At 44.9% G+C, this 15,000-nt stretch overlaps 1 protein-coding gene across 1 annotated transcript; it reads left to right on the plus strand.

Annotated features, from left to right (window-relative positions):
- Positions 1-2,786: 2,786 nt before the first annotated feature.
- Positions 2,787-7,977, plus strand: dusp6 (dual specificity phosphatase 6). Its single transcript, XM_080736786.1, has 3 exons — positions 2,787-3,773; positions 4,224-4,667; positions 6,177-7,977. Exons 1-3 carry the CDS (start codon positions 3,374-3,376, stop codon positions 6,488-6,490), a joined length of 1,158 nt encoding a protein of 385 aa, XP_080592912.1. The 5' UTR covers positions 2,787-3,373; the 3' UTR covers positions 6,491-7,977.
- The last annotated feature ends 7,023 nt before the right edge of the window (positions 7,978-15,000 follow it).

A 15,000-nucleotide genomic window follows, 5' to 3' on the forward strand; every position in this document is an offset into this window, starting at 1 on the left:
AGCTCACAGCGTGGCACCAAGTACCACACTGCAAGCTTGTAGATCTGCTATTTTTTTGAAAAATCTTGAATATTTTTGACCCGATTCTATACATGTCTTCTAAATCCTTTTAAGTTATTTTTGAAAAACCTAGTGGTGCTCAATCTGAAGGACCCCCAAAATGATAGCTCTATTTGGCCACGGACCCCCATCTCAAAATATTTATCCAGAAGCAAAAACGTTACAAATGTTCGCTTAAAAAATACATAGGCTATATTGAAAGATTTGCACACATTTTCACTACTTTTCAAAAATAGCAGATTTCAATAGCTAAAGTATAAAATAATTAAGGCCCCTCCACCTTGCATGGGCCCTACTAACTCAGTCCTACTTTCCCCCCTTTGTGACGCCCCTGAAGTCACATAACATTTTATTTGAATTAATCAAGGATAATCTTGACAGTCACTCATTGCATTGCATTGTCAACAAACACACACTTTCGGGTAGGCCTATAATAACAAGCCCATTATGACTTGAATTCTTAAAATTGATTGATGTTCAGACTGAGGACAGGTTTGTCACTTGTGGTGTCAACGTAATTACAATTAACAGAGATAAAAAGGACCGCAGATATGGGTCAAAACGCGGCTGCGCGGGGGACGTTTGTCTTGTTTATGGCTCAATCAAATTAGACTGGTTAAAGTGACCATTAACAGTCCCGTGGGAAGCGATCAAGGCCGTTTGATAGCCCTGTAAACTAGGGTTTCAGTTAGGCATGCGTGAAAAGGGTGTTAAGTACTCGACAGTGTCTGACATCCGGGCTAATTGATACTCTGAAATCATCCTATAGGCCACTTCCTGAAACCCAGCCACGACAACGACAAGGGGAAGTCACACTAGCTGACTAATGTTTATGTTTTCCGGAGAGACAAAGAGAGAGTTAACGGAATTAAATAGAGAGAGACAGAGTTACACATGTCTTTATTCTAGAAGTAGGCTTGTTTGTGTTTTTATTTCACACTTGCTTTTAGCAAGGTAAACATAAGCCCCTGCTAAACCTTTTCGATTTTAATTTCATTGAGCAGTTCATGTCACAGCAGCACCAGCTGACTGTGTTTGTTTTCCTGCGCGAGAGAGAGAGAGAGAGAGAGAGAGAGAGAGAGAGAGAGAGAGAGAGAGAGAGAGAGAGAGAGATCATGCAGTATTGGTATCAAAATGTAGGCCTACTATGCTTTAAGTAGCCTAAAGTAGCCTAGGCTATCGCCATGCAGAATGTTTTCGAATGTTTAAAATAGCAGATCTACAAGCCCAATGTGCAATGTCGCGCATTGTGAGCTTGTAATCAAAATCTACAAAGTAGCCTAACTATTAACTAAAGTTGTCATAAAATAGTAGTGGAGTATAAGTAGGCCTACAATATTTACCTCAGTGGAGTAGAAGTAAAAGTATTGAAAATTGGAAATACTCAAGTACAAGTACCTAAAAATGATACATAACAGTAGATAAGTAGGCTACATTTACTTACACCGCTGAGTTCATGTATGTTTGTGTCTGAGAGACTGAGCGCCACCCACACGTATCAAAGCCCTCTTGACTTGAATCCGGAGAGCACTGTCAGTGTCTGCAGTCTAGTGAAGGTTACGCAGACAAAGTGATTTAATCAATCTCTTCAGTCAACAGGACGCAGTTGTGCAATAAATAACTGCACTGATCGCGCTATAAAGTAACCGAGCCATTGCATAATCCCCCTCCTTTTCTGGTCTCAAACACAAGTGGTTGGAAAATTACTATATATTTTTTAAACTTAAGTAGACCCTACAAGTATCAATACTGCAATGTAGAAATACTCTGGAGGCTGCAGCCACACAATGAGAGTGGATTCCCCATTCCATGCCAATGTATTTCAATGGTAATGGAGCGGTGTCATGCCAGTAGTAGAGTATAGAGGATTTCTGCAAAAAACGCAACATTCTCATTGAAATGCATTGGCGGAATGGGGAATCCACTCTCATACTGTAGGTAAGCTCATTTGTCTTTGGTGTGGCTGCAGCCAAAGTCCAGAAATCAAAATGTAGGCAAGCCTACTTGAGTAAAAGTATGAAAGTGTTGGCATCAAAATGTAGCCCTACTTTGGCTAGGCCTACTTAAAGTACAAAATGTTTGAAAATAGCAGATATACAAGCTCACAATGCGTCCAGTTGTGAGCTTGTAGATCGTCTATATTCAAATTGCCACTCAAAATAGGGCTAAAGTGGTTTATGTATGTTTTATAATATTAGACAATAGCCTACTTTATATCTGCAAAGTAACTAAAGTTTTCAAATAAATGTAGTGGAGTAAAACTACAATATGAGAAGTAGTGGAGTAGAAGTAAAAGTATTGGAAATACTCAAGTAAAGTAGACCTACAAATACCTCACACACACACACACACGCACGCACGCACGCACGCACGCACGCACGCACGCACGCACGCACACACACACACACACACACACACACACACACACACACACGCAGCAGAGCAGTCTGAAGCAACGCGGTGGTTTAGCTTCCTTCCCCCCGCAGCGCCGCTTCTATTTGTTTGCGCTCACTTGATCCGGAGCGGAAATTCCTTGCCGTTTTTTTTTTTTTTTTTTTTTTTTTTTTTGTGAATGACAAACTTATTAACAATTCATCAACGCGGTCCGTCCCATCCGGCCCCCGTTTCCTAGGCGACGGCCGCCCAGTCGCGCTCTGATTGGCCGGCACACATAATGTATCCATTGAACCGCCCCTCGTTTGTATCCATTCAGCAGGCTGCCCTGAGTCTCTGCAGCAACACTCTGCTGCGAGCGCTGCACACGACAACAACACAAGAACAAGGACATTATAACGCATTGCTTTCTTTGGCGACCCACGGAACAACAACAACACTCACATTTTGGAATTGTAACCAGACGGGACGAATCATCGACATTGTTATTGTTTTGGTATTTTTTTACTGCGAATTTGGAGTTCTATAAAGACAGGAGAAAGAGATCGACGTCCGCGCAACGCTCCAGCGTGAGTCATTGAGAAATAAACGGGGACATTATTCACGCGGATGCATGAATGAGTGCCAGTGTAGAGAAATCTGCAGTCGGAAATCAATCGGTAGCCTTGCGATTCTAGGGTTTATTTGTCCATTTCTGGACAATCAAGGCGAAACGGAACAAATAACGACTCCCTCCATCTAGTTTCTTCTTATATCATCGCAAGAAGACTCGCAAGTCGCACCGTTCTTCTCTCGGGCTTCTTCCTAATATTTCCACCAATGCTCCAGTCGGTCGCTCAGTGAGGGCCCGCCGCTCGTAGCTCGACCAACCAACCGAACTCCCATTCACCCTCTCCTGCTCTCCCCCTCGGCGTTATAAATGCTCGACAAGCTGAAACCCGCGCCGGTCGACTCGGTCATGGCGATCAGCAAGACGGTGGGCTGGCTGCGGGAGCAGCTGGAGACGCGCAGGGACTGCCTGCTCGTCATGGACTGCCGCGCGCAGGAGCTCTTCGAGTCCTCGCACGTCGAGACGGCGATCAACGTGGCGCTGCCGAGCCTCATGCTGCGGCGCCTGAAGAAGGGCAACCTGCCCGTCAAGTCGCTGCTCGCCAACGGCGAGGACCGCGAGAGGTTCGCGCGGCGCTGCAAGACGGACACCATCGTGCTGTACGACGAGTACAGCCGCGAGTGGAACGAGAACGTGGACGGAGGATCCGTGCTGGGCCTGCTGCTGCGGCGCATGAAAGACGAAGGCTACAAGGCGTATTACCTCGAGGGTGAGTCGCTGCTCGTTTGTACTGGTTCATTCATGTTTTTTTTCCCGGTTCATTCATTGCATAGGAATGGGACGATAAGCGTTATTGTAGTTTATTGTGATAATAATCGTATCGCGGAGATTTAATTTTTCATGCATTGATAAATCTCGTTGCCAAAAATATCCAAAAGCTCACAAGTGGTGTGAGCTTGTAGATCTGCTATTTTTGGCAAACATTCCGCCCCAGAATATATGGATGCTGGGGTTCAAGTGGTTTAACAAAAGTGCAATTTTAAGAGTTTTAAGCATAATTTTATTGCATAAATTGTATAAATAGTCTATTATTTTGGTCTCAATAATCGTGTCATGAAAATGTCATATCGTCCCATCCCAAAGAGACTAAACGGGGACATGCATTTTGTGGATGCATAATAATTGTGTAACTAACATGTAACATGCGTTTTGTGTGCAGGCGGCTTCAGCAAATTCCAAGCGGAATTCCCCGCCCTGTGCGAGACCAATCTGGACGGCTCTGTGAACAGCGGCGGCTCTTCCCCCACCGCCCATGTGCTGGGCCTCGGGGGCCTGAGGATCAGCTCGGACTCCTCGGACATCGAGTCGGACATCGACCGAGACCCGAGCAGCGCCACCGACTCGGACGGCAGTCCGCTCCTCTCCAACCCGCAGCCCTCGTTCCCGGTGGAGATCCTGCCGCACCTGTACCTGGGCTGCGCCAAGGACTCCACCAACCTGGACATTCTGGAGGAATACGGCATCAAGTACATCCTGAACGTGACGCCCAACCTGCCCAACCTCTTCGAAAATGCCGGGGAGTTTAAGTACAAGCAGATCCCCATCTCGGATCACTGGAGCCAGAATCTGTCTCAGTTCTTCCCCGAGGCTATCGGCTTCATTGGTAAGCATAAGCATGCAATGCGTTAATGCTTCCCCGTTCCCCCTGCAAAGGGATTGATGCACTTCTCTCACTGTAGTTCCCAGTAGTTTATAATACTTTCATGTCTTTTATTTTGTATATTCTTTGTGTGGACTCAAAACACATAGTCCACTATGCTATTGTAAATGATTATTAATGATTAAATTATACGAGGAGGTTACTGAATTCAATTGTGATGTATTTTTATAATAATTCGATTAAATCATTATAAAATGCATTACAATTCAGTAACCTCATCATGAATGAACCCACTGGCCACGTCAGGAATAGAATCTTGACGTATGCACGACTTGATAGTAGGAAGTTCTTATACTTGTGCAAATGAGATTAGATGAGTATGTCCTTGCTGTGCGTCTTATCAGTCAATCAAGGAGGGAAACACACAGAACACAGATTACGGCTATTGTGTTCTAGCAGAGGAATACGGTCGGCACACTGGCATTATAAACACACTGTGCCAAGCACAAATGATTAGACTTCAATGGTAGACATGCCGAGCCTTATCTGTTGTCCCGGGGACTTGTGTAATTGCAGCACAAAGAGCTACGCTGAAATGAGAGAAGGGGGCGAGAGGAGGGGAGGGCAGTAATTTGAGCGCAACAGGAAGGAAGTCTGCATTGAAAGTAATCTAGGACATGGCAATGTCCCCCCCTCCTCCTCCCCATTACAAAGGGAGCCATTTACGGGCCCCTGTTGACATCCTGTTCGCCTTGACAGCGTGCCCTCATGACTCCTACGTTTACACGCCCAAATGGCACCATTGTCGGAGCAAAAACCCTGGCTGAGCGGAAGAATGGTTTAATAGACCGTAATAGTCAATTTCCCCAGCCCTGTTACTGAGGGACAAGCCCAGAGAATGTTGGGCTCTGTTTGTGAATGTGTGTGTGTGTGTGTGTGTGTGTGTGTGTGTGTGTGTGTGTGTGTGTGTGTGTGTGTGTGTGTGTGAGTAACGCCATGGCCACTGTTGACTGACAAGTCAGGGGAGATAAGAGATAATAACATCCACTTCCAGCCACTCTCTTGCTGTCTTTCTCTTTCTTTCTCGCTCTTGATTATTGTGTTCTTTCTCTCTATCGCTCGCTCTCTTTTGGCCCTCCTTTCATTCTTCCTTGCTTGCACTCTCTGTCTCTGTGCTGGACTGGCCAACTTGCCTTGAACATGACAGGCGTTTGTCCCTGCAGGCAACTGGCGCCAGCTCCCCCTGTAGTAAATACTTTGCCCTTTCAGTACTTGTGAGCTGGAGGAAGAGAGTGCCACGGCTGCATTAGCATACACAGGGCTGTGCAGTGACAAACAAGCCAGCAGGGTCTTAACTGGCCACAGTGGCCAGTGGGTTCATTCATGATGAGGTTAACTGTGTCCACTAGAAGGTTATGGAAGTACTGTCTGTATTTATGTATGTATGCCTTTGTTTGTTTTTTGGTAAATCCGTTAACGAGCATTTCCCCACTTTTATCTCCTCTCCACCAGATGAGGCACGGGCCCAGAAGTGTGGCGTCCTGGTCCACTGCCTGGCCGGCATCAGCCGCTCCGTCACAGTGACGGTGGCCTACCTGATGCAGAAGCTCAACCTGTCCATGAACGACGCCTACGACATCGTCAAGACCAAGAAGTCCAACATCTCGCCCAACTTCAACTTCATGGGCCAGCTGTTAGACTTTGAGCGCACGCTGGGCCTGAAGCGGCCGTGCGACAACCGCATGGTGGCGCCCACCACCCCGCTGTACTTTACCACGCCCACCAACCACAACGTCTTTCAGCTGGACCCCCTGGAGTCCACGTGAACACGCTCTCAGGCCAGTGCCCAGTCTGTCTGCCTGCTGATCTCCATTGGCTTAAAAACGGAGGCGTTAAAAAAGGCCTCCTAGTTGGGAAGAAAAATTTATAAGGCTGCGAAGAAGTTCTCTTTTTACCGTCACCTGCCGTCTTGTCGGGAGCTGGTGAGGTTATTGATGCGGTTGGCTCGGGGAGACAGCTGCTGAGCGCCCGCACGCACTCACGCTGGAGGGGCGTCGGCCTGACACTCTTGAGAAGCAGCTGCTGCAGAGCGAATGCGAGACAGGAAGAGAGACGTAGAGAGAGAGAGAGAGAGAGCACAGATACTTTCTATAACCCATATATTGCTATCAAGACTGTTGCGGTCTTTTCTACTGTCGTCAGAAGGAACGGGAGGTGATTTTTATATGGATGGTCGCTAGGCTGGTGTGCCAAAGAGACAATGATTGTTCAAACTGGACATGCTAATAGAAAAGCCTTTTTCTTGCCTTTCTTGGGTTGGGCTTAGCACTTGCACCCTGAAATCTTTTTTTGAGGGTGTACACCTCTGTCTTCTGTGAAGACTTGCCTGCATGGGGTCAGAAGCACCCCAGGGTTTAGATGGCACAGTGTACTGGACTCAATTTTACATGTGTGGAGTCTTTTGAATCATTTATACGTTGTGTATATATATATATCTTAATATAAGAGACAATACATCAAAGCCTTGCTCGAGTAGTATATATTTACCCTTTGCAACAAGTGGGTACTGAAGATTCTCTTAGTTTCATCTTCTACTTATATGTAAGCAAAGAAACTGCATATTTGATCAGTATGTTTAAGTTGACAATGCCAAAAAAGTAGTTTATTCTTCTTCCAAGAATCGTAAAAATGTATATATGTGTAATATATTTGATAATCGCTTTATGTGTGAATTCAGCCAGGCTAGGCCTTGTTTTTGCACCCATTATCACACAAATCAAAGTCACCTTGGTTGTATGCCTTAGTTTTTGCACACAGAAACGTTTGCTGTTTAATTAACCACCAGAACAACACCCCTGGGTTTTTCTGCCCTCACTTTGACAAATTTCCACTGCATCTTGAAAGTCTGTAATTAGACTGGATTTTGGATACATAGAGTAACTCATTGTAATTGGCTGCTGCATAAAATGTTAAGATAGCTTAAGTTAATCTGAGACTTATGGAAAATAGCTTTATTTTGGAAGCTGTGTATGTGTGGCAACCTGTGTCTGATCATACAGGCAGAAGGAAGGTTAATGGAAGCAGCACTTCTCTGTGTGCAATGGTTAAATGTCTCTGAAATGTTGACAAAGCAAGAGGCTTTGCTCGCCTCAACTCTTCAGGGAAAAAAACTCTGTGAAATGCAGTTTTTTTTGGTCGGTTGAAAGAATAAGAAATGCCGAACTTCAGAGGGGATTTGTTGTGCCCCTCCAGAGATACGGCCTGTTTTCTTGAGGATGCCAACATGGCGACCTCAGCCACCCTCCACACTCCTCTTACGAATGTAAAGAAAAGATAAGTTATTAATAAATTGCTATTTTGTCTACACTTTCTGTCTGCCATGTATCATTTTCCATTCCTGGGCCGTGTTTGTAACTAAGGTAACGCGTTAACATAATGTCTCACCACTCAGGTGACAATGAACTGCCCAGCATTAATCAGCAAGCCTGGTCACGACATCAGTGCTACCTTGAATCTATTCTTTAACCACTCGAAACAACTCCCACCTCACTTTCCAGTGCAAAAATTAGAATGTGGTGGTTGTGTAACAAAACAAAGCATCAAGCACACAGCGTTCCACACAAGGGTTTACCTACCGGCAATCATTTTGTTTAAGGGGCAAATGTTACTAAACGGGTAGAACACAAGCCATTCCAGTCACGGCATCAAAGCGGCACGACCGGTTTTTCCACATAATGTGGCCTGCCCTGCAGTGGGGTTTATGGGTTCACTCACACACAAACACTCCCCACCGCACTTCCTGAAGGCGGGCCGTTTTGAGTTCAAAGCCGCCTGTCAAAACAGGGATTGAACGTACTGTTCCTGAATACTGTGTGTCACTTGATATGGTACGCGGTGGCAGTGTGTAGTGTACCTGTTAAGACCTGAAACGTCTAGCAGATGATTCTCCTAGTGAAGGAAGGTGTATGTGTGCGTGCGTGCACGTGTGTGTGTGAGTGAGTGAGTGAGTGAGTGAGTGAGTGAGTCAGTGATCATGTTCGCACGGAAGCCATGGTTTGAACATCTAGTCTCTGCATTTAACGACCCCATGCATGCCAATAAACGGCAACATCAGAACGTAAGAGTGAGTCATTGACCTTCACATCGTGTGTATGCTTTAGTACAGGGGTCTTCAACAGGGGGTCCGGTACAGTGTCCATATTCTGAGAACTTTAGCCAAAAATAGCAGATCTACAAGCTCACAACGCCTCGCGCTGCGAGGTGTTGTAGATCAGCCATTTTCAGCAAAAATAGAGGGGAAAAAGGAGCAGACTAAGTACAGAGTGAAAGGTCAAGTTTATTAAGTATTGACGGTTCAAGTGGTTATATACGGTGGAGTATTCATAAATCAGCAAATATTTACAGAATCTGTCTTCAGTATATGAATATTGCGCTAAAATGCACATAATTTACAGATATTTCACTTTTTGATTTAAACAGTTGGCAGTTGTCTGGGTTTCGTGGGGATCTTTATATAAACTGGCACAGGGACAACAAGACCTTACAGATACAGAGAAAGACATACATAGCAGTCTAGATAAACACTTACATATTGTATCCGGTTACCAGTCCTTTGGTCATTTTACAGCTATCATTATTTCTCCAGAGTGCAAAGTTCAGAGATACAGAATGGAAAAAAAGAATTGCTCACACCTGATATGCAACTGAACAAGAGTGAATCATTGCCTATGAAGCAAAGTGCAGAACGTGCACACTCGCAAAGTGGCAAATGATTTATGAAACGTCCACTTTCTATTTCCTTTACAGTCTCAGGTGACACTTTTTCCATCCTCTGGATATTCCGTTCCAAAGACAGAACTTTAGTGTCGTAGGAAACAAGGGATGTTTTTATTAATTTCTTGCGACATTTGTTCCATTCCATTATGTATTACCACATGCTCACAACGCCTCACGTTGCGAGGCATTGTGAGCATGTAGATCGTCTATTATCACAATTTCTGCCCTTTTGTCATTTTAGAGGTATTAAAAAATCCTCAAATTGTCACTTTAGAATGGTGCAGATACCCTCTATATACACTTCAACTTTATGTTGGTTTGTTTACTGTTGAGTGAAATCAATGTTGCACATTAAGTTAATCATCTGGGGACCCCCCAAAATATTTTTGGGACCCCCCCTGGGGGTCCTGACCCACAGGTTGAGAACCACTGGAGTAGACAACCACAGTTTTCACCTGACATTGAGGAAGTGGGAACCTCTCATAGCACTGCACCACACAGGTACCCGCCAAGCTAATACATCTGATGCACCTCAGTGGTCAAACCTCCAAATAGGGCTGTCACAATTATTACATAATCGTCTAATCATGATTATTTGACATGATCGCAATTATTTTGTCATAATCGTCATAATCGTGAATGTTGAAAAATTTCCGAAATAGTGGAAATAGCAGATCTACACGCTCACAATGCGTCGCATCGCGGCGCGTTGTGAGCTTGTAGATCGGCTATTTCCACTTTCAAAGTTATTTTTTAAGTAGTAAGTTGTCAAATATGTCAGTAATTTCTTTGTATATTTAAGTTATGTGTCATATCTACCATGTGCAACTTCAAAGCCTAAAAGCCAAACAGAAATGTAATTATCAACGACAAAAACACAGCCAATTATTTGAGTGACAATTAATCGTCATGTAAAATGTCATATCGTGACAGCCCTACCTCCAAAGCCTATACCACATATTCATATTATTATTAGAATCTCCCACTGTGATGTCAGGGCAGGCCTGCGCTGTGATTGACAGCTGTACGGGGGGTGGTGGGGCTGTATGTTGAGGGTTATGCATGGCACGCCAAGCAGGCCCGGGGGTCTCATGGCCGCTCTTCCTGTCCGCGGCATGGCCTTTTGCAGGATTATAGGGGCACAGGAAACTACCAGGCTAATTTTAGATGCGGTGGGGCACGTAGCTGGCGTTTGGCAGACCTCCATCACCGCCTCCCAGGACCCACCCCCTGCTCCGGTGTCGGATCAGCGCAGCTATGGCATGATGGCATGACAGGCTGTAGGGATCTTAGAGCAGGGGTCCTCAACAGGGGGTCCGGGACCCCTGGGGAGTCATCAGAGTTACTACAGGGGGTCCTCCAAATCTTTGAGTGATAGTAAGTTATTTTCTCCTTTTTTATATTAACCACTTGTGCCCTAGTGTCCATATTCTGAGAACTTTGGCCCAAAACAGCAGATCTACAAGCTCACAACGTCTCGCACAGCGAGGCGCCGAAAATAAATAAATAATAATAATAATGATGATGACATTTTAAAGTATTGCAATCCAAATAAAGTGATATTTGTGTTTAGTTACTGTACATTTTGTTTTATTATGGTAATAACATTGAGAGCTTCTGCTCTGCTGGCCGCACTGCATGTAGCTGCTCTGAAAGCTTAGTGCAGTCTAAAGCTCGCCCACTCTACAGTATGTATCCGGTACTTTCCACACACATAGGCTACACACATGCACACACACCCCACTTCCGTATCCGCTTTAGACCCTTCCAATGAGCCAATGAGGATACACAGTCACGGGCCGGTCCGGAGGTGAGTTCACGGTGTGGTCAGGTGGACCGGAGGTGGAATTTTTGCGCGCGCGCGAGGGCCTCTTCATTTCCCCTTATCTATCTAGGTCGTCCTCAGACGAGCCCTCCATCGTTGTTTCCAGTCATCTCGGTTCTCCATACATCTGGCCAGCTCATTGGTGTTCTGTGTCCCTACGTCTTCCTTGAGTACGTCCACGTATGTTTTTGTGGGACGTCCTTGCGACCGGTGCCCATGTGTTGGCTCCCACAGTACCAATTTGCTGGCTGGAAGCTCCTGGTGTCTTTGGCAGTGTCCTGCTAGTCTCATTCTTCTGGTGGCAATTTTCTCGCTTACCTTTGGTATTCCCTCATACAGGCTCCTGTTGGTAACATGTGCACTCCTGTTGATGTTGAGTACTGCACGCAACATTCTAGTGTAGCACCCGTCTAGAGACTTCTGCAGGGTTGGCTTCAGGGTCCAGCATTCACTGCCATAGAGGAGAACAGACTCCACCGTTGCAAAGAAGAAGCTAAGTTTGATTTGGCGGGGGAGGTTAGAGTTCCATACACTGTTCATGCCGTTCAGGGCCCTCCACGCGAGTGCCTTCCTTACTTTAAGGTCTTTCTCAGTTGAGTCGACCCATGCGCCCAGGTACTTGAAGTCCTTGACTTCCTTCAACACAGCTCCTTCTGTTGTTGTCAGAGGTGAGTGATCAGGTAGGTTATAGGTGATAACCTCAGTTTTCTTAGCATTTAGCCTGAGACCAACTTTGGCACACTCTATCTCCACCCTGTTCAGGAGTTCTTGTGCTTGTTCCATGCTGTCGGAGAGCAGGCTGATGTCGTCCGCATAGTCCAGGTCTGTCAGAACTACTGCGGGATGCCGCCTTGACCTCCTTGGTGTTAGCGTGAAGCCAAGCTCTTGTTCTCGTCCCCCTATGGCTTTCCTGAGCGCGTAATCTAGAACTATGATGAAGAGGTAGGGGGCTAGGGTGTCTCCTTGCATCCCTTGCCTCATGTAATATAAATCCGGGCCTGGCTTTGTGGCGTGTGTATGTGTGTTTGCTTGACTGGTGTTGTCGGTAACGAGAAAGGAAGCAAGGGAATGGGGGTTGACATTTGCATAAACAACTGTGTGATTGCAGGTTGAACCAACTGGCAAAAAGAGTTTTGCAGAATATGATGAGCACAGCAAAAACATCTTTTACGAGAGAGATCTCTGCTGTGAGTACAACAGAGTCCTGGCTAAGACACGCAGCAGCACATTAAATATTGTCACAGACACAGAACATAAACAATGACAGACATAAAAATGTATAATTCAAATGTACAAGTGCATATATGCATGATATGTACTTATGTGTGTATATAAAGTATTTATATCCTGAATGGGAAGGGACGAGGCCAGGGCTGCGGAATTAATATTAAATATATTAGGAAAACCTTCGATATTCTATAACGTTCTTGAATACCTCGATATCGATATTACTCACGATATTAGTAAAAATTGCATTATATCGTTTTTAATGTTAATGTTTTTAACCCAGTTAATGAATGGCATATCCACGCATGCACATGGAAGGGTTAGGTAGGTTTTATTGAAATAACCACACTGGTTACAGATGGACTGCGTGCTACGGTATGTGCATGCATAGTGTGTCTGTTAATACACCAATACCTCATTTCAAGCCGTCTTCGTCGACATCTATACCTTGCATGTTGATACCTCGATATCGATACATTTTTGATATTTTGCCCAGCCTTATATATCATTTTTAACACACACACACACGCGCACACACACACACACACACACACACACACACACACACACACACACACACACACACACACACACACACACACACACACACACACACACACGGATAGTTGAGGATAATCTTAACCTCGGTGTCATCTGCAACAGGAAGCAGCAGTGGATTCTCCTCGTGGCTTTCTGCGTGCCTCAGCCTCCATGTGGACGGCTGCACCATCTGGCCTGAGCCAGGCATGTGGACACACATTCCTACTCAGTCAGAGAGTGATGGGAACGGAGCTCGCAACCTGCCTGTGCTGAGTGTTTGGAATGACACAGCGCTCACGTAGTTGTTTTATTATTTTTTTCTTTTGATATTTTTAGATCTGTAATCCTCTGCTCAACAGCTGACAACTCCCCCACCCTCTCCCATGGATCGTTTAAAGGAACACACAATCCATGAGAATAGAAATATTAATCAGACAATGGGTTTCAGATTAGGATGTTGCTAACCATTATGGATGTTATTATTTGTGTTATCTCGGATGAGCATGATTGGTGAAACGTCCAACCATGCTGATAATTCCCAAACATCTGTCATACTGTATTGATTTACAATGTAGGCTGGCCAGATCATAGGCGGATCATAAGGTCCTGTTGCCACTGGTGGGGACCAGGCACGTCCACACATAGACATCAAAGGGGGCTTGCCCTTTTGCCCGTCTGTAAAAAAAGTGCCCTCTCCAGACCATGAATGCAGTTTTTACTATGGTGAAAGAAATGCAAATTCCCTCTTTCCATGCCATACCTGAAGGCAGCATTCAAGAGAATTTCCTTGTCCAAACTCTCCTGAACTTGAATGCATCATCTTATGTTGAAAGAATTGCCCTCTCTGTGTATAAATCCACGCCGTTAACGCACATCTCCAGTATTGACAACGCGGTGCAGTGCAACGCGTTGCGAGCTTGGAGGTCTGCTATTTTTGATATTTTCACCAAAAGGCCCTTTTAGAAATGTCAGCCCCTGCCTCTATCATTCTCTGCATGTCCCTTCTGGGGACCCCCAAGAAAGAAAAAAATATGTACTTATCTCTGCCAGGACAAAGGTAGGGACAAAGTTTTGTTTCCTGCAGTTGTGCATGTGCGTGCGTGGAAAACTACTACACTGATGAGCTTCACATTTCTTTTGCACTCTGAAAGTAGGCCACGGATAATTTTTTCCCCCTCAAATCAGTCAATGACAACTTTGTTATTCTTGTGCATTTATAACCTCCGCCAGCCCTGGTTACCTTATTCCTAGTACCTTAGTGTAATTTACACTGTATGTAAAGTGGTGATAAAAGACACTGAAGGTGACTTGTTCAGCGCACTAATTATGCACTGTGAGATTTGCCTTCCCAATCAATGCACATAAAACAATAATCTGAACTCGACCTGCCAACATGCTTACAGTATCTCTTGGTGCAACAGTTTATCTGACTAATCGATTTGATCAATTATACTGTATATTTTGATTAAGTTATCGAATTGGAGGGAAACTTGTTGTTTTCTCCCCAACATGACTGCATCATGTTTGAAGTGAGCTTGGCAATTCTCTGTATTTTCACTCACTCAATGCCAGTTGAGAGAAAGCTCTGGGATCAAATAGTGCTTAGGTACAGTATAGGTCCACAAAGAGCTTTGGGCAGCCCTGTAATACACTATATTGCAGTGGTTCCTAAAACCTCAAGACCCAAAAAGCAAATTAGACGTTTGCCCGGGACCCAAACTAGAGAAAACAACAGATCTACAAGGCAAGCTCGCACTACTTCTTAAACATGTTTTCTGGGAATGGTTTTGTAATAATAATGAAAAACTAAATGTTGGAGGCAAAAAAAATGAAGGGACCCACAAAAATGTGTCCACGACCCACAAATAGGTCCCGACTCTATGTTTGGGAACCCAGTGGTATATAGTGTGTGCCAGCGGCTACGTCATTGTAGTCCTTAGCGGCCATTTCTTGTGACAAAACACAGGT

This window comes from Nannobrachium achirus (assembly GCF_963921795.1).
Source record: "Nannobrachium achirus genome assembly, chromosome: 11".
Classification (NCBI taxonomy): Eukaryota; Metazoa; Chordata; class Actinopteri; order Myctophiformes; family Myctophidae; genus Nannobrachium; species Nannobrachium achirus.

Bases quoted from the DNA above. Each gene is read 5' to 3' on its own strand.
- dusp6 (XM_080736786.1), top strand. From the start codon at position 3,374: ATGCTCGACAAGCTGAAACCCGCGCCGGTCGACTCGGTCATGGCGATC. The intron at 3,774-4,223 runs GTGAGTCGCTGC...TTTTGTGTGCAG, and splicing joins CAAGGCGTATTACCTCGAGG to GCGGCTTCAGCAAATTCCAA. The intron at 4,668-6,176 runs GTAAGCATAAGC...CCTCTCCACCAG, and splicing joins CGAGGCTATCGGCTTCATTG to ATGAGGCACGGGCCCAGAAG.